The sequence below is a fragment of the Astatotilapia calliptera genome, chromosome 11 (assembly GCF_964374335.1).
Source record: "Astatotilapia calliptera chromosome 11, fAstCal68.1, whole genome shotgun sequence".
Classification (NCBI taxonomy): domain Eukaryota; kingdom Metazoa; phylum Chordata; class Actinopteri; order Cichliformes; family Cichlidae; genus Astatotilapia; species Astatotilapia calliptera.
The window spans coordinates 31,114,915-31,135,763 of NC_137432.1; the positions used below are offsets into that span (position 1 = coordinate 31,114,915).

Genomic DNA, 20,849 nt, shown 5'->3' on the forward strand with positions numbered 1-20,849 from the left:
ATTTAGTGATAACTTGTTTCTGTCAAACCATGTTTTCAGTTTAATCATTTCTTGTGTGACAATTTCCAAAAGCTGCTGTGAATTCTCTCCAGCACAAAAAACATTTGTATCATCTGCAAATAAAATAAACTGTAATATATCAGATGTTTTACATATATCGTTGATGCACAGGATAAACAGCTTTGGTCCCAATACTGACCCCTGTGGAACTCCACAAACAATGTCCAGGCACTCTTATTGATATTCACCAGGCTTCACAAATTGTTGCCTTTCTCTCAAATAACTCCTGATCCACTCTAGCACCACTCCTCTAATGTCATTGTGCTCCAGTTTATCAAGTAATATTTCATGATTAATTGTGTCAAAAGCGGGGTTTTTTTTTTAGGTCAATGAAAACACCAACTGTGCATTGTCTTTGATCTATAGTATTGTTGATATTTTCAATAAGTTTAATTAATGCCATGGATGTTGGTCTGTTTGGTCTGATACCCTACTGACTGTCCATTATTATTTTATGTTTATCTATAAATTTGTCAATTCTATAGATAAAAATTTTTTCCAGTATTTTTGAAAATTGTGAAAGTAGAGAAATAGGTCTGTAATTTGTGAATTGGTGTCTATCTCCATTTTTAAACAGTAGTATTACTTTAGCTGCTTTATGTTTATGATATGTTATTTTATATTTCTCCTTTCATTATTCCCTTGTGGAGTTACCCTCTGTTCACTACAGATCCAGTGTCTATGGCTCGGGGATGTTTTAAAATCATAACAATAGCACACTAAAAAGACCTTGTGACTGATAAGCAGATATCATAAGTGTATAAATTGATTAGACAAGCATGAGGCCTTCACTTCTACCTTTTAATGTTTCTAAGGCCTCTTCATGCTGGTTTTCATCTTTGCTTTTTGTTGTTGATTTTGTGTTTCTACCTTAATACCTAAATATTAAAGATCATATCTATGTCCTCATTGGAACAGGAATTTGTGTTGGTGTGAGGGACTTATTGTTAAATGGACAATGTGTTTCAGATAATTTTATGGAGAAACACAAAAGTAATGTGCTCAGTGTAATACATTACTTTTTTGAGTAATGACCCTAACACCCTTCACCACAAAGAAGGGAAATTCCACCAACACAAACACAAACATAAACATAAGAGAAGGAATTAAATCACTGAATGATATCAAAGATGGAATAGGAATCAATAAATTCTTGTCCAGTCTGATCCCTACTCATGATGTCATGATTGATTCATATGATAAACTTTAAATTTTACCTTTAAACACTTTCAAATCTGTCTTTTTCCCAAGATAATATTGGACAATTACCTTAAATGCTATGGTTTTGTCAATTTTAATAATCTAAAAAAAACAACAACAAAAAAAACAGTGTTCAAATATGTAAAAGTGGAGTTTTGGCCAAAAAACAGAATTAAACCAGCAAGATGTGTGCTGGCAGACCGTGTGAAGGTTGAAGTGGGACCCAGAAGAAACAGAACTTGATATCAACTAAGAGTGGGGTGCTTATTAGAAAGTGGGGAGCAACATACAAATAAAAGAACAAATACAAGAATAAAGTGGGAAAACTGAACCAAACTAAACACTGGGAACAGGAAACCTGAAACCTGGTACTGTGACATGGACATGGAGTACATTAGCTTGATGCATGACAAACAGATAACCTGACAACAAACAAAGGGAAACGAATACAATATATACACAGAAGGTAACGAGGGAATGTGCAACGGGAGGGAAACACCTGGACCTAATCTTACATAAGGAGACAGCGAGGAAGCAAATCTGAATAAACTAAACGCAGGACACGGGACTATCAAAATAAAACAGCAAGTACGAAAAATACGGAGACGAGTCCCCATTAGTACCTACTCGGATCGACTTGGCACAGATCGGCCTGGCTGGCTTTCCATTACAATCTGGTATTACCTTTTTTTCCTTTTTTCTTTTTATAACAATATAGTTATTATTGTTTTCACAAACAATCCATAATTACATAACATAATATAGTGTAAAACAAAAACAAAAAAAACAAAACAAAAACTAAACACAAAGATCAGATCTATCTAAAAAAAAAAAAAGAAAAAAATACAATACAGTACAGACCTGTGGTCCCAGTAGTAATATGTAGTTTGAACACTCAAGAGAATCCTTCTAGCATAATATTAGAGACATCAGGTTCCACACCTTGAAGAATTGGTCTGTTTTTGAGGGTAGTGCACGTGTAAGATATTCCAGTGGCACAAGATTCAACACTACTAGTTGCCAGCCTTTAATAGTTGGTGCTTTTTCATTAATCCACTGCAGTCGAATATTCTTCCCCATCACATAGGTGAGAATACAATACAACCTCCTATTATTCTTAGATATTAAATGCTGGCTGGGGAGGCCCAGTATGAGCGACGCAGGGTCCATCTCCAATTCACAACCCAAAATCTTCTCCATTTCAGATAACATATTAGACCAAAATCCTTGCAATTTCAAACATGACCAAAAGCAGTTAGGGTACCAAGAGTTAGGGTACCAATTTCTGCTTTGCACTTGAGGCACATGGGTGAAAGGGTAGGATTGTATTGATGTCTGCAGTACGTTGATATGTACATTCTTGTATAATTTTTAACTGTATTGCTTTGGTACAATTACAGACTAAGACTGATTTGGAACTCCTGACATCTTTCCACTCTTCATCATCAATTATTATACCTAATGCCTTTTCCCATGTGTCTTTAAGTCTATGTGAAATCATTGAGGGTGCGAGATATAAAGCCTTATAAAATATCTTCACAGGCACCTCTTTATCTTCTAAAAAGTCATAAATAAAATAAAAATCCTCCATTAATTCCAATGCATCAACTGGTTGTTCAAATGCATATAATCGGCAGTAAAATTCTTTGAAGGTGTTATTTATGGTTTCACTGTCATATACGCGATCACTCTGAGCATCACAAATTGCTGTAATAACTTCTGATCATTTCTTGGTAAGATATGCCAAATGTTTTCCATGTTCATAAAGTCTTTGTTTAGTAAACTTAAGGTTAATCTCCTCATCTTGCGTAAAAAGGGTATCTAAGGTTGATCTGACTGCAGCTATCACTTGCTGTGCAGGCAGGATTGGGGGAGTCAGCATAAGTCCTTCCTTTTGTTTTAAGCGCAGTCATTAAAAGATTCTGCTTCCTCAATTTCTGCCACCACTTACTAGTTGAGTAAGAAATAAAAATCTCTCTAGTGTACGCTTTAATAGTTTCCCACAATGCCGGTTGATGGACAAATAAACATCTAAACTCAGTGTTAAAATTGGATACAAATGTATAATCCCTTAAAATAGTTGTAGTAGCTGTATTTAACCTCCAGTATTTTTGCTGTATTTACCATACCTTTAAGAGAAAGATCCAGCACCACATTGGCATGGTCTGAAATTACAATACTATACTATAATATGGTAAATGGACTGATTCTTATATAGTGCTTTTCTACTCTCCTGGAATACTCAAAGCGCTCTCTACAACACGCCACATTTACCCCATACACACCCAAGCCCTGTTACCTATGCTTTCTAGCTATCATTCATCCGATGGATGCATCAGAAAGCAAGTCTGTATCTTGCCCAAGGATATTTGGAATGCAAACTGGGGGGAGGCAGGGATTGAACCACCAACCTTCTGATCAGCAGCTGACCTGCTCTACCTCCTGAGTGCTACAGCACTCAGTTTTCACACGATAAAACTGAGTGCAATGATACCCCTGATTTTACTAAAAAATTAATCAATCCTAGTATGGCATTTGTGTGGTGCAGAGAAAAACGTGTATACTTCATCTAAAGGGTGTTTTATTCTCCATACATCCACAAATCCTAAGTCTTCACAGATAGAATTGAGTGCCTTAGCTTGTGGTGAAAGAAGCAGAGGCTAGTGGAGGAACCTGTCAATAAGAGGATTCAGTATACAATTGAAATCTCCCCCCACTATAGAAATGTCAGAGTGCATCTCAGCAAAGTCTGTAAATACTGTGGTCATAAAAACAGACAGATGGGCGGGGGGGGGTAGTAAACATTCAATATAGAAACAACCGCACCTAATAATATTCCCTTGACTATAATGTACCTTCCATGCTTGTCCATAAACACACTATGTATTTGAAAAAGGGAGTTTTTTTCCTCACAAGGTGCAATATCAACGTGTTCTTTTTTCAAAAAAGGTGAGTATTTTTCTCCTTTTAATAGGATTATGGACCCCTCTTAGATTCCATGTACACAAATCCGGTAGTACCTAACATGTTGACATCATAGCAGTGTCCAAGCATCCTGCTACATAATTACTATGCGACATGAACTCTACAAAAAAGGTGGATGTCGAGGCAAGTAATAAGTTGCTGCTCTTTCTGTGGCTTTTCATCAGACTTTTCCCCATTGCTGGGTTTCAAAAACGGCAGTTTCAATTTTTGTGAATAAGATGCTCTCATGACTCATCAAGTGACACTACTGAACAACCATTTGGTGGCATGTAGTATGATGATGTCACCTGCTCAGATCACTTGGAACCCAGGTCAAGCAGGTACTAAAAAAGTACTTGGTGCCAGGTACTATGACCTAATGGAAAACTCTGAAAACCGTGGCGAACTGTGCCGAGTCGATCCGAATAGTTACTAGTGGAAAACACAAGCTTAACACTGAGACCAGGGGGAGACAGACAGGGAACATGGAACAGGGAGACAATAGTACTAAACAAGAAACGTGAAACACAGGGAAGGCACAGTGAGAGAAAACTAAAGTAAAACTAAAATATAACATAGTGAGAAAACAATTAAGAGAACCAAAACCACAAAGGACACTAAATCGAGGAATATTAATAAAACCCAAAATGACAGCACTTAAACATCAAAATTACACTTCAGAGATGCCAACTTTACAAGTCTTTTTTGATAAATCTTACTTTTACAAGAAGGAATAAATTTTAAGAGGCTATCAGAAGTTAATTAAACTTAATTATAGTTAATTGAACTCACACCAGCATTTAAGATCTAAAGTAGCACTTGGCTGTTTTCATTTGTGTTGCTGAAAGAGGTTTCTTAAGTCCAGTGCTGTTTGTATACTGAGTTTCTGTTCCCTGTATTGATGCTGGATAGTGTTTTACTTCAAATCAAAGAAGGCTGTTGTCTGAAGTATCAGTATTTTGGTATTTTTATGTTGTTATATATCTGTATTTGACCGTATTCTTAGCTTTACTGGGTTCAGTATTGGGGCCTCTTTTATTCATTATTTATATGCTTCCTCTTGGTTATATATTCCGAAAATACAATATAAATTTTCACTGTTATGCCGATGACACCCAGCTCTACCTTTCTTCTAAACCCAATTCATCCCTCCCACCTACCTCCCTCTCAGACTGTCTTATTGAGATTAGATCCTGGTTCTCCTCCAATTTCCTCAAACTTAACAGTAATAAAACTGAAGTTTTACTTGTTGGTACACCATCTATCTTAACCAAATCCCACAGCTTTTCCATTAACGTTGAAAATTCTCCCACCCTCCCCTCCCCTCAGGTTAAGAGTTTGGGTGTCATAATTGATAATACTCTTTCATTCCAGTCTCACATTAATTACATAACACGGTCTGCTTACTTCCATTTACGTAATATTCACCGACTCCGTCCCTTCCTTACTCCCCATGCTGCTGCCATCCTTGTCCATAGTCTTATTACATCCCGTATTGATTACTGTAATTCCCTCCTATTTGGTCTCCCTAAAAGGTCCCTTCATAAACTCCAACTTTTTCAAAATTCTGCAGCTCGGGTCATAACTTGCACTCCGTTAAGTGCTCATATTACCCCAGTTCTTCAGCAGCTTCACTGGTTGCCCATAGAAGCCAGGATACATTTTAAAATCTTACCTCTTGCATACAAGTGTATCCATAAATCTGCTCCTTCATATTTGTGTGACCTGCTCCATATCACCACTGTTTCCCGCCCTCTCAGATCATCATCCGCTATTCATCTTACTGTTCCGTCCTCACATCTTATTACTATGGGGAACAGAGTTTTCAGTCGCTCTGCTCCTCGGCTCTGGAACTCTCTTCCTCCTGCACTAAGAAATATTGACTCCCTCTCCGTATTTAAGACACAGCTCAAAACACATCTGTTTAAACTGGCTTATTCGCTTTAATGCTGATTTTATCTGTTGTCACACTCTGTTTTGTAATTTTAACTTATTTTATGTATTTTATGACTATTGTTCCTTTTATTAATTGTGTTTTTTGTAAGGTGACCTTGGGTTTCTGAAAGGCGCCCTCAAATAAAATGTATTATTATTATTATTATTATATTAAAGCAAATTATTGGCACACCATGTTGATATGGATTGAAACCTGTGAGGAATGTTTCCTGAATCCTAAGAAGATTTAAGGCAGTTCTCAGGGCAAAAAAGGATACAACCTGGTATTAGCATCATAAAGTGCCTGGTAGGTGTATAAAAGAACACACAGTGTAAAGTTCAAACATGCTGTAGGACAACTTTTTTTTTTCAGCTAAAAGCAGAAGTTGTCAAAAGTGAAACATATGACAGAGTCAAAAACAACAGTCAAGAACTTCATATTATATTCATATCTGTGACTTTAACACTTTGTATTTCTCAGAATACCAAAAAGTCCAAAAGGCTTTGTCAGGGATCCTGGGTCATTGAGTCAGTATTTTCAGTTTTGCCTGTTTTCCTGTTTCATGTTTTGTTATGTTAGCCTCGGTCTGTTCCGTTCCACTTCCTGTGTGTGATTAGTCAGATTCAGTTCAGCTGTGTTCTCACCTGTCTCTCATCATCTGGCTGAGGACCATGGCCTCAGATTTGGAGGTGCTGATTCTCATTCCCACTACTTCAAATGAAGCCAACAGAACCACCTCATCTGCAAAAAGCAAAGATTCTGAGACCACCCAAGTGAAAGCCTTCCACCACTTGGCTACGCCTAGAAATTCTGTCCATAAAAATTATCAACAGTCCAAACAAAGTCCAATAACAAAACACAGCTTAGGTTCAGATCCGGGAGGCAGTTCCTCCAAATCATGCCCCGCCAAGTCTCATAGTCATTGCTCACATGACCGATGAAGTCTCCCAGTAGGATAACAGCAGAGCGTTCTCACTCCCGAGGCGTAACATGTCAACGTTTTGTCACGTCCCGCGGCGTTCCTGAGGAACGCGAAAGGAGACCTTCGGCGTTCTTATGGTACGCGGCGGGTTATGGCTGGAATCCAGTGCAATGACGCTCCCGCGGTAATAGACGTTCCAGCCCTGTATTCCAGCCCTAAACCTAACCTTATCCATAGCCCTGACCATAACCTTATTCCTGACCTTAACCAGGACTTTAATGATGTTAAATAGCGTGTTTCTAAGCGATTTGAAGAAAAAGAGCGAACATGTGTAGGTTCAGTCCAGACGGTTCTCATATTTCCTCTTTTTCCGAGGTCGTCATTTAGGAACGTGGTGGGTAGCCGAAAACGTAATATGGTGACGATTTGTCACCTAGCGTAAAATGTTACGCTTTGGGAGTGAGAACGGGTTGATAACAGAGTCCCCAGGTGGAGCACCCTCAAATACTCCCCCAGGGACAAGAGGAAGGCTGGGTACTCTGAACCGTCATTTGGCGCATAAGCGCAGATGACAGTCAGGACCAAATCCCCGACCTGAAGGTGCAGGGAACACCAGGAGAAACCACAACGTAGAGGCAGCAAGCCAAGGGGATACTAAGATACCCACTCAAACTCCAGACTAAGTCCAGCCCCCTCTCCAGAAAACTGGTTTCAGAGTTCAAGCTGTGTGTTAAGGTGAGACGGACTACATCTAGCTGGTACCTCTCAACTTCATGTACTAACTTAGGTTCCTTCCCCACCAGAGAGGTGACATTCCATGTCCCAATAGCTAGTCTAGGTATCCGGGGATCGGTCCACCCGGGCCTCCTCTCCTAGCCACGGCTAGGCACACATTGCACCCGACACCCCACAGCTCCTCCGGCGGTGGTGGGCCTGCAGGAGGACGGGCCCATGTCCCTTTTTCGGGCTGTGCCTGGCTAAACACCCATGGACTAATGCCCAGCCACCAGACACTCGCCCTCGGGCACACTCCCCAGGCCTGGCTCCAGGACGGGGCCTCGGTAACCCTATCGTGGGCAGTGTGAACTTTTCCCTTGATCGTGTACTCATAGGAGTCTTCTGAATAGCTCTTTGTCTGGTCCCTCACCCAGGACGAATTTGCCATGGGAGACCCTACCAGAAGCCCACGGACAACATAGCCCCTGGGATCCCTGGGACACACAAACCCATTCACCACGATAAAGTAGCGATTCACCTAAACAATTGATAGGTGGAATAAGTGCTTTATAACTGTTGGCATGAAACTTCGCTGTGGTGAACCATAAACTAGTGGATCTGCAAACTTCAGAAATCTATTGGATAGCCTGTGAAGATAAGTAAGTAAATTAAAACATGGACATTGTAAGTTGCTGCTGCTGTTTGGCCAATAGTGGGCACTGTATTGCTAATCTCTGGCTCTCATCCATAGTTTGGTTTTTGTCCTGTCTTTCTGCCCATCAACCATACCATTCATTGAAGGATGATGGCTGCCCCTTTATGAACTTGATACTGTTGGAGGTTTCTTTCTCTCAAAAGTGAGTTTTTCTTCCCCACTTCACCAAGTGCTTCCTCAAAGGGGGTTATTCAATTGTTGGGATTTTCTCTGTATTATTGTCGGGTTTCTACCAATATAAATACTAGACCTCCCGAAAGCCTCGGGAATTTAATAGTCTCAAATTATAAAGCAAGTTTAGTCTTTTATAGCTCCTAAAACTATATCATTAGGTTTATTTTTTTTGCTGGACATCTTGGGAAGAAAAAGGAACCTGTCCTCTGAACTGACAAAGTATGAGTTTACATGTTCACACTAGTTTCTCTTGTATATCTGAATGTTTTTCCCTCTCTAATGATCATCTGTCCAGATTTTCTTTCTGCTTTTCATGCAGTGCATGCTGGACCACCACCATTTGTGGAAATCATTTGAAAAAACACACTGACAAATTGTTGCATTAACAAGGAAAAGTGTATGTTTGTTTTGAGGTATTATCAAGAAAGGAACAGATGAAAACAGAAGTAAATGAGAACAAGTTGCAGACATTCCCAATGAGTTACTGCTGAATATATATCCTGTCACACCAACGCTGTGAAAAAAAACAACTTCTCTGACCTTGCCTATCATCTATATCAGTAAAAAGCAGAAGTTGGACGAAAAGAGAGAAATGAAAGGCGTGGAAACAACTTTTTTTTAAATGATTCGCTTTAGCTTTAGCTCAACAAAAAGACTTCAGCAATGGCAGAGCAGAAGTTTAACAACACACCATTCAATCTAAAACCTAAAAAGCAATACCAGTCAGAAGGTAAGCTAAGCTTTTCAAATACGTGCATCAGCAAAAGATATTTTCAAACTCACGCTGTAGATCATGTAGATGAACATCACAATTAATAATTATAGGAGATGTTTTACTGTATAAAGTATATGACTGCTGACACCAACATCTTTGTGTTTTTATCATTTCAAGCAATGTTTTTTCTTTTAATGTTTTTTGTCTGCATTATTAATAAATGTAAATAAAAACTACCTAAACCAAGACAAGTAAGAGGATGAGATACTAAAAGTGCTTCGGTATTTACACTCAGTAGCACAGGAACAGAGCAGGAGGGAAAAGCAAGAGAAAGAAAGAGAGCCAGGGACAACAACATCACATTAGAAAGGTATAGTAATCATCCACAACTATTTTCAGTTGCAGATGATAAAGGATTCAGAAAGATTATTCATGCAGGCCCATATGACAGAGAATATGCATCTTCTTTTTATTTTCATATTTTAATTTATATTTAATTATGTTGTGGTTTGCAGTGTTTTGTGTTGTTTCACTTTAAATTTGTAAAAGGAAAAAGCTGAAAATTTAAATAGTTAAAAATTGAAATGTGAATAGTTGGTTTTTGTATTATATGATTTATTTATTACATTTTATTTGGAGTGAATAAATAAAAGTATATTTACGTTGGCCCCTACAGACAAAGCACGTACAAACTCCTAAACACGTAAAAACTCAGAAGCACATAAAAACTCAAAACACATACAAAAGACAACAGAAGTGCTCCAGGATGCTAAGGACAGTGTTGAGCTTTTGTTACCTCGTGGCTACACAAGCCAGGAAGTACCAACGACCAGATTTGGTGTGTGGTAATAACAGGTAAATGAACATTTGTTTAAATTATTTGAATATATATGAGTGCTTGTGTATAAATACACAAACAATACACACATGCTTTCAATTGTGTAATTTAAGTGATCTAGGTAGCTCTGTTTTGGAAGTTCAGTTAAAGCTAGAAATGTGTTTTGGAGTTTGTACGTGCTTTTTGGAGTTTGTATATTTTGTCTCTAGGGCCCATCACATATATTTATATATAAACATATATAAATAAAACCACTTTTTTTTTACATTAGCAGTTCCTTTTGTGCATAATTTTATATTATTGTTAATAATAAATTAATTAAGGCAACAAAACAACCTGAAGAGCTGGTTCAGAGCCAAAAGAGCCGGAAATCCCATCACTAGTCAGCACACTCTCAATGGAGCAAGACTACAGTCAGCAGGTGGGTTTTTCTGAGGATTCTCAGAAAATGGAGATGCGGTTGGGCCGTTGGTGTTAAGGTCCACGTGGTTGTCTGCACACCAATCCGACAGCCTCTGAACCTCAGCTCTGTATGCTGTCTATTTGCCCCCAGAGATGAGCCCCACCACAATAGTATCATCTGCCAACTTAATGACTGCATTGTCTGGGTGGGTACTGACACAGTTATATGTATGCAGAGTGTACAGTAGGGGACTTAGTACACAGCCTTGTGGAGAACCGGTGTAAAGTGCTCAGGAAATAAGGGGACTTACTCTAACTCTATGTCGATGGCCCAAGAGAAAGTCTCTGATACAGCAGCAGGTGGTAAAAGGAAGTCTAATATCCAACAGTTTTGCTGTCAGTCTGTCTGAGAGTATCATATTAAAAGAAGAGCTAAAGCCAACAAACAGCAGTCTGGCATAACGCCCTTGTTGTTCCAGGTGGGAGAGGGTGGTGTGGAGGGTTGTAACAATGGTGTCTTCATTTGATCTCTTACCTCTGTTTGCGAACTGAAGTGGGTGAAGTGTGGTTTGCAAGCAGGACATACTGTGGCACCGGACCATGTTCTAAAACACGTTATTATAACAGGTCATAGAGCAAGTTAATCGGTAGTCTTTGAGGCTGCTAATGTTGGTTTGTTTAGGCAGTGGGACGAATGTGGCTGACTTCAGGCATGGAGGGATGCAGGACTGGGACAGCGAAGTGTTAAAGATCTTCGTGAAGAACCCAGCCACCTGATCTGTGCACTCTTTTAAAAAGAGCTTAAATATATTTAAGAAGCTTAATTCTGTCAACATATTTGCTGAATTCTGTTTTGTGCATTGAAAATAATCAAAAGATACTTTGGAAAACTGTGGTTACTTAGTTAGTTTGGCATTAATTAGTTACTAACTACCCTTTAACCAACAAAACAAATCAGATTACTAACCTTTCTTAATCAGGCATTTCTTTTTTACCTGCCATTTAAACAGTCTTTGTCTTCTGTTACAACATTGTCATTCAATTCTTTCAGTTAAAACGAAGGAAAACAGCGTGTTTGAAGAAATGAACATGAAAAATAAAGAAACTAAACAAACTTCTGACACAAATGGTGAGTTATACAAAGCAAATGCAAAACCACTACTTTTACTACAAGGCATCATGCAAAGTACTAAACAGCCTGTCTTACAAACTGGAAGGGTAGAAAATTTGGTGCCTCATAATCTGCAAATGACAGTGACCTCAACAGAAAAACAATAGTTTTTTTGTTAGTCACTTTAACTAACAAACTAGACTTGACATCCACCAAATTACTCACATTGACTACCTTTTTTTTTCTTGCCATGAAATCATTCTTTGTCTTCTGCTACAAGGTTACCCTTTAAGTCTTTCAGTACGAAGGCAGGAAGAAAATTTATATGAAGAAATGAACGTGAAAAACAAAGGAACTAAACAACCATCTGACACAAATGGTGAGTTATACAAAGACAATACAAAACTGCTACTTTTACGACAGGAACTGATATGAAACTTGCTTAGAAACTGGAAGTGTGCTGTTGGCATTTTCCTTACAAGAGCTTAATGACAACATCCTCTCAAATCACATTTTGATATGTACAGGATTCACTGTTATTGAAGTTTGATCCATAATATGGGCTTCACCTTGGTTTTGCCTCTGAACTTTTTCAAACAGATTTTTCTGTTTTTCCCTAGACAATAACAAAAAAGTTCATTAATTAGAATGGTTTTATGATTATAAAAAGCCAATTGATGATTTTAAGTTGACACAAGCAATTTAGAATCTTAAAAGTAAGAATTAGTTTGATTGCTATAATAAGGATTTATTTCTCCTAGATAAGCAGTGTGCATGTATAAAATCTTGTACATCAGTAACCATTTGCTGGGGTATTCTGTTACTGATCATGGCCCTTCGCATCTATTGTGAGTATAACTTTTAAAATTAGTTCATCTGCAATGTGTGTGTAAAGCCAAAGAAGTGTTACGTTTTGTTTTTCAGTTACCACATTGTTAATTCATAAGAACAAAGACTTATTGAGGAGTCAACTCAACTGGACAAACACCTCCACTGCCTTTGAAACACAGATCAGAGACCTCATTGCAGAAAACCAGAACCTAACAGAACAAATAAAACTCATGAAGATGGAGCTCAGTCTTGGTCCAGGTCAGTGCAGTGTTGATGCCTACTGTCCCAAAGAAAATAACAGTAGGCTCCAAATCTATCAGCTACAAAAATAGGTCATGTCAAATAAATGTGCACTGATGATCTTTATTAAGTGATTTTTACTTTTTTCTTTTTTTTCTTTTTTTTTTTTTTTTCTTTTTTTACATGCAGAAAAGGTTTGCAACACTTGTCAGGAGGGCTGGCTCCACTTTGAGTCAAACTGCTATGCAATTAATGATGCTGAACTTGGTGAGAAGAAAACCTGGGAAGAAGCTCGAGAAAACTGCAAAGGAAAGATTTCCGATTTGGCTGTTGTAATTAATGGAACAGAAAAGGTAATAAGAACTGTGGCTCATTAGCACAAATTTATTTAACAAAAATACATTTTCTTTTGATCTAAATACACTCTGTGTTGCAGTGTTTTAAGCAAAGTATTTGAGTATTTCTGATAACTTTCTCTTTCATCAGAAATATATCAGTGACAAAAGCTGGAAGAGTTCAGGAGAAAATGGATACTGGATTGGTCTGAGAGCTGAAGGTGGGAAATGGACATGGGTGGATGGAAGTTATCTGACTGATAAGTAAGAGAAACTTTGAGTCAATAACAATTTAATAATATTTTTCCAAATCTGGGATATATCAATTTTGTTTTATACCAATAATTATCAGCTTTAATCAAACTTGTTTTTTTCCTCAGCTCCTGGATTCAGCAGCCTCCTTCTGATGGTCTCTGTGTAATTTCTGTCCAAAACGAAGGATTTAAATCAGTGAACTGTGACCAGAAGAAACAATGGATTTGTAAAAAGAGACTCTAAGTATTTGAATTACCGCAGATAGACTTCAGAAGACTTTTGTAATCTGTAAATATAATTGCATATTTGCAAATAGCTCACTTGGCAATCCGGTGGAAAGTCGACTCCCTTCGTTATTCCCTTCTGGGCCGCCCTTTCACCCTCTATTCACTAGAGGTCCAATATCTATGAGCAAATGGCTCAAGGCTGTTTTGATAACATGACGAAAGCATGCTAAGAGGGCCTTGTGACTGATCAGCAGATATCATGAGCTGACAAGGGCAGGAAATATGTCTTTTAAACCAATACTTTACATTGACTGGCATACATGCATTACAGTGATACATGCATGGTTTTACTACTGACTTCAGTCATCATGATAATTCATATTTCAGTCTGCAAACAGATTCATCTTTAGAAAAATGCTTTTTGCCATTGTGGTTTACAAAAGATTTACAATTGTTTTAAAACATCAATTGTTTCAGAGGCTGGATCAGAGGCTAATTTTTCCCACAGAGATCATAACAACTGCTCGGCAACCAGACCTCGTCCTTTGGTCTAACTCCCAAAAACATGCGTACGTCATTGAACTGACGGTACCACGGGAGGGAGCAATTCAGGAAGCATTTGAACGTAAGAAGCTGTGGTATGCCAACTTGGCAGCTGAGGCAGAGGACAGAGGCTGGAAGATCAAGGTGCGCCTGGTGGAAGTGGGGTGCAGGGCTTTGTTGCCAGTACAACAGCAAAACTGCTTAGAGAGATTGGGTTCAGAGGACAGGCACAACGGCAGGCTATAAGAGAATTAGCTAAAACTGCTGAGAGGACCAGTCACTGGCTATGGCAAAAAGGGCTGACATCACTTGGGCAGCTAAGGCAGTCAGCTAACCGCTCTTCTCCCCTCTGCTCTTCTTCCCTTTTTCTGGGAGGCAGTGGGGAGGTAGAGCGTACAGCCCGATCCAGCGGGGAGGTGTAGGCAGCCAGATCGGGCGCCCCCCTTCTGGCTCTCCTCTCTGCTCTTTCCTGTCTTGTCCCTTTTGTCTTACTTCTCTCTATCACCTTTTCTATCCATTTAAAGAAGTGAGGCTCTGTCAGGGTTATATTTTGTGATTGTCATTTGTACTTAGAAATATATAATCATTTATGCTTAGAGGTATAAAATCGCTTGCATATTGATAAAATGTCTCATCCTTAGTAGGTCTTTAAGACTCTGTGTACCATGAGGTGAGAGTACGTTCACTCCTTTTCCAGAGTTTTCTGGCATAGCACACACATCCTAAGGTCACGACAGAGGTCGTATCTTCTCTTTCTCGTATATGGTATGGAAAACACAACTGTATCTGTTTACCTATAAGAGCCTTTTGTTTAGGTGAACTGCTGGACTCCCTGGTCCAGCTATCTGGGGAGTCATTCACAGGGTCACATTTTGACACACGCACACACACACACACACACACACACACACACACACACACACACACACACACACCCATGTACACACATACACCCACATACATACACATACACACGCATACCTACAAATACACACAGACTGGTACTATTTGTTTACACACATGCCTGTTTAAGCTGTCATATGTTAATGAAACTGCATATTCATGTAACCACAATAAATAGCGGTGCTACGGAGGTGCTGACCGAGAGTGACGGGGTTCAAGCGGCAGGAACAGCGCTCGGTCTCGGTCACCTCCCTCGTGCACGAGATCACACAAAGAGCTCTGGTGTCTTGTGTGTTGTTTTTGCCACTGCAGTAGATTGTCTCAGTTCTTCCAGCAATAGGTTTGTGCCTAGATAAACCTAACAGGCTCTATAAAGGCTAAAGAGAGATAAGTATTATTTCTCAGTTGCAGTGAATCAATAGAAGAAAATAAACAGTAGAAAACTAAACAGAAGAATGAAGAAGAGAATAACAATTTAACATAAACCATTGACACACACTGGGGCCTGATCAACCCTGGCAGGGCCTCCTTGGATGAGGGTGTCTAGTGATAATGGCTGAAACACCTGATGAATCCAAGGTCCACTACTGGCGATGTGTCCCAAGTTTTAATATGATAATGTAGATCAGATCTCTAATCCCTAAACCTAACAGCGTTGCATAAATTATAAGTCATGCCTCTGCTAGTTTCGCTTTCTGATAGAAATAAAGATTATCGTTAAAGGTTCAGTGTGTGGCAGGTAGGAATTGGACTCAAAAATACAGGAAAAGAGAAAAAAGGAACAAACTGAAAAAGCAGTTTTATTGATGAACACAAACCAAGTACAAAATAATGAAGGTCAAACACAGATACCAAAAACTGTCACTCTATCAAGGACCCCATCAAAGTTGGAGGAATACAGAATGCACACAGCAAAAGGGAAACATGACAAGTTACGACTGAGATAATATTTACACCGAGATGATAATGAGGCAAAAGGCAAAGGGTAGGGGGACAGCTGACACTAATCACAGATAATGAGACAGGAAGTAGAACCAAAACCAAAGACATACGAACTTGACACAGTGACAGATGATAGCAAACACCGAGATAAAAGTGGATTGACAGGTAATTCACTTATCAACTATGCAATCAGGGAACTAAAGGCACAGATCACAAAACCAATCATAAGTCAAAACATAACACCCAAACCAGAAGTCTAAATAATAGAGAATATAGAACCAAACATACAAGATCCGGGTGGTTAGCACTGTTGCCTCACAGCAAGAAGGTCCTGAGTTCGAGACAAATTTCTTTAGTTCAAGTTCAAGTTCAAGTTCAACTTTATTGTCACTTCAACCATATACAGTTTAAAAATACACAGTGAGGCGAAACAACGTTCCTCCAGGAACCAAGGTGCTACAAGACAAGTTAGTGCAAAAATAATAATAATAAATAATATATCTAGTAATAATATTGTGCAAAAGAGCATTTACAGGTTGGTGTGTGCGATGGTTTGGTGGTGTAGGTCAGTGTGTTTGCGCTTGTGTTGGTTAGTCAGTCCAGTCTCAATGTTTTGAGGTATTTGAGTTAAGCTGAGTGATAATGTTAGTGTATGTGTGTGTGTGCGTGTTTATCAGTCAGTCCCTTTTTGCTGAGGAGACGGATGGCTTGTGGAAAAAAGCTGTTGCACAGTCTGGATGTGCGTGCCCGAATGCTTCGGTACCTTTTTCCAGATGGCAGGAGTGTAAAGAGTGTGTGAGAGGGGTGTGTCCGATCAGCCACAATGCTGGTGGCTTTGCGAATGCAGCGTGTGGTGTAGATGTCCTCAATAGAGGGTAGAGAGACCCCGATGATCTTCTCTGCTGTTCCCACTATCCGCTGTAGGGTCTTGCGGTCTGATATGGCACAGCTCCCAAACCAGACAGTGATGCAGCCGCTCAGGATGCTCTCAATAGTTCCTCTATAGAAGGTGGTCAGGATCGGTGGTGGAAGCCGGGCCTTTCTCAGTCTTCTCAGAAAGAAGAGACGCTGTTGGGCTTTCTTGTGCAGGGAGCTGGTGTTGAGGGACCAGCCGAGGTCCTTCTCCAGGTGTACACCCAGGAATTTGGTGCTGTCAACGATCTCCACAGAGGAGCCGTTGATGCTCAGCGGTGAGTGGTCGCCTCGTGTCCTCCTAAAGTCAACAACCATCTCTTTTGTCTTGTCAACATTCAGAGACAGGTTGTTGTCCTTACACCAGTCCGTTAGTCTCTGCACTTCCTCTCTGTACGCTGACTCGTCGTTCTTGCTAATGAGACCCACCACGGTCGTGTCATCAGCGAATTTAATGATGTGATTTGAACTGTGTGTTGCTACACAGTCATGAGTCAGCAGTGTGAACAGCAGAGGACTGAGCACACAGCCTTGTGGGGCCCCAGTGCTCAGTGTGGTGGTGCTGGAGGTGCAGTTCCCGATCCGTACTGACTGAGGCCTTCCGGTCAGAAAGTCCAGGATCCAGTTGCAGAGGGAGGTGTTCAGGCCTAACAGGCTCAGCTTTCCGATCAGTTGTTGGGGGATGATCGTGTTAAATGCTGAGCTGAAATCTATGTACAGCATTCGGACGTGTGAGTCCTTCTTGTCCAAGTGTATCAGGGCAAGATGGAGTGCAGTGGAGATGGCGTCGTCCGTTGAGCGGTTATGGCGGTATGCAAATTGCATTGGGTCCAGTGAGGGGGGCAGCAGGGTCTTGATGTGTCTCATGGTAGTCATTGAGACAGGACACAGAAGACTTCTTGGGCACGGGGACGATGGTGGTGGCCTTGAAGCACGTGGGGACAACGGCACTGCTCAGAGAGATGTTGAAGATGTCGGTGAGAACATTTGCCAGCTGATCAGCACATTCTCTGAGCACTCTGCCTGGGATGTTGTCTGGTCCAGCAGCTTTACGTGGATTGACTCTGCGTAGAGTTTTCCTCACCTCAGCTGTAGTGAGACACAGGACCTGGTCGTTCGGAGGAGGGGTGGTCTTCCTCGCCGCCACGTCGTTCTGCCTGTCGAACCGAGCATAGAAGTTGTTAAGCACATCTGGGAGGGAGCCGTCACTGTCACAGGCAGGTGGTGTCGTCCTGTAGTTAGCGATGGCTTGTAAGCCCTGCCACATGCGTCGTGTGTCGCCGCTGTCCTTGAAGTGGTTGTGGATTCTCTGGGCGTGTGCGCGCTTCGCCTCTCTGATGGCCCGAGAAAGTTCAGCCCTCGCTCTTCTAAGCGCCACCTTATCTCCCTCTTTGAAGGCAGAGTCTCGGGTCCTTAGAAGTGCACGCACTTCCGCAGTAATCCACGGTTTCTGGTTGTGTCGTGAGATGATGATCTTGGAGACAGTGACGTCATCGGTGCACTTGTTGATATAGCTGGACACTGATGATGTGTACTCCTCCAAGTCAGTGAAGTCGCCGTAAGTTGCAGCCTCTCTAAACATGTTCCAGTCAGTGCTCTCAAAACAGTCCTGAAGAGCAGAGATGGCTCCTGCTGGCCAGGTTTTCACCTGCTTCAGAACCGGTTTTGATCGCCTGACGAGTGGTCTGTATGCTGGAATTAGCATAACAGAGATGTGGTCTGAGTAGCCGAGGTGGGGGCGGGGCTCTGCCCGATATGCGCCGGGGATGTTTGTGTAAACAAGATCTAGCGTGTTTTCTCCCCTCGTTGCAAAGTCCACATACTGATGGAATCTAGGAAGCACTGACTTGAGATTTGCATGGTTGAAGTCCCCAGCAACAATAAACAGTCCATCCGGGTGTGTATTTTGCAGTTCACTGATCTTTGTATACAATTCCCATAGCGCTTCCTTAGCATTAGCGCTAGGTGGAATGTACACTCCGATAATGAAAACAGTGGTGAAATATCAAAGAATGCTGTCAATGTGATTTTAAAGAAATTCAGAGTGTTCTGTCATTGTGCTGTTTATTATTGCTGGCACCAGAAAATCGCCACTGAATAAATCCTGGATTTTTATACACTTCAAATTCTGCAAATAAGTGTCCTCACCAGAAAAACTATAGCATCGGTTATTTAGTATCTTTAAACCACCATAATAGATTTGATTTATTAACTTTTCATTAACCAGGCTGTTTTGTTTCTTGGCCTGAAAAAACTATGTGTCTTCTGTTGGAAGGATGTAAACATGTTTTTTATATAGTTGCACATAAAAGAAATATGTTACATTTATTTAAATATAATAATTTAATGTCATGGTCTTGGGTCATTAGACCCAGCTTTTGTGTTTCATTTTGGTATAATTTTATGTTTTGTTTTACTTCTTATTTTGTATTACTTCTTATGGTTTGGGGCTTGTGTTTTATTATTTCTACCTGTGTGTCTCTCTCTTGTGCTCTGTTCGTGTCCCTGAGTTTGTGTTGCAAAACTGTCTGTGAGTTTCCGGTTTTAATTTGAAGGTTTGTGTCTTGTTGTGCCTAATTAGGTTCAGCTGTGTTCCCCTCTGGTGTGTCATTCCCTCGTTACCTTGTGTGTATTTATAGTGTGTGCCTGCCTGTGTTCCTTGTTGGTTCATCTGTGTTATTTGGTAATCTCTGCAGCTCTCTGCTCCGCTTTCTGCTTTCCATCCCCTGTGTAACCTCCTTATGGTTCCCCCTGTGTGTGATTCTGTGAGTTATGGTTTCAGGTTTTGTGTGTTTGTCATTAGTTTTTTCCAGTTCAGGTTTACGTTTAGTTTTGCCCTTGTTTTTATTATTTATCATTCACTGTAAATAAACTCACTTGCATCACCGCTACTGTCTGTCCTCCTTCACTTCCCAGCACAACTGCTGCCCCAGCCGTGACATTTAATCATTGCGTTTCATACACAACCCACAAAAATCTTAAGAGTATGAATACATTTAACTGTCTTTTCTGCTAGATAAGAAGAAGATGTGTTAAATCGTGTCCATCAGTAGTAATGTGCCGGGGAATTCTTTTACTAATCATAGTCATTCTACTATTCTTTGAATATAGTTTAAAAATTACATAAATTGCAATCTGTGTGTAAATTAAAAGTAAAATGTGACTTTTTGTTTGTTTAAATGTTTTGTTTGGGGGGTTTTGTGTGTTTGCCTTTGTTTGTATTTTTTAATATAAATGAACTTTTAATGCACAGCAAAATCTCCAGTGTTAAATTAACATTAGAGAGTGTCTATATGGGTCCACACCTCTGAGTGTTAAATACAACACTGTTGAGTGTTAAATTAACACTTTTGACAGTGTTATATGTTTAAAAGTAACCTAGTCAGTTTTGAAGATTAACAAAAACTAACACTGAGCAGTGCTGATTTTCTAACACTGGAAAATAACTCAAAATGTTAGAAAAATAATAAACTAATCTCAACTTAGCACAAGCCTATTAGAAAAGCTGACGAGAACTAACTGTAGAAAACCAGAATCTTAGGCATACAAATGAGCAGCTGGAGACAGAAGAAACACAACTGAAGAAATGCAAAAGAGGATGACATCATGGAATAAGTTCAGTGTTAGTCGAGCTCAGTGGAGCATTGATGCCTGCTGTCCCAAAGAAAACAACAGTATTTTCCAAATCAATTGGCTACAAAAAGACATAATTTTGGGTAATGGTAATTGCATATTGTTCAGCTGGTGTGTGTGCGTGCATGTGAGCGCGTGTACGTGTGTGTTTATGAAAGTTTACAATTAATTCACAAAGTTCATAATTATAGAAGAAGTTTTACTGTACACAGAGTAGGTCTGCTGACGGCATTTAATACAACACAGAGTAAGATCTAAATTGGCACTCTGTGGT

At 40.0% G+C, this 20,849-nt stretch overlaps 2 protein-coding genes across 2 annotated transcripts in view; both read left to right on the forward strand.

The window, feature by feature from the left end:
* LOC113032138 (uncharacterized) overlaps positions 1–20,849 on the forward strand; it is a 53,681-nt gene that overhangs the window by 8,148 nt on the left and 24,684 nt on the right. The window lies entirely within an intron of this gene.
* On the forward strand, positions 9,022–15,364 carry LOC113032139 (C-type lectin domain family 12 member B-like). The gene is made up of 8 exons (XM_026184824.2): positions 9,022–9,418; positions 11,695–11,772; positions 12,035–12,133; positions 12,516–12,602; positions 12,679–12,843; positions 13,015–13,178; positions 13,312–13,424; positions 13,541–15,364. Exons 1-8 carry the CDS (start codon positions 9,352–9,354, stop codon positions 13,656–13,658), a joined length of 891 nt encoding a protein of 296 aa, XP_026040609.1. The 5' UTR covers positions 9,022–9,351; the 3' UTR covers positions 13,659–15,364.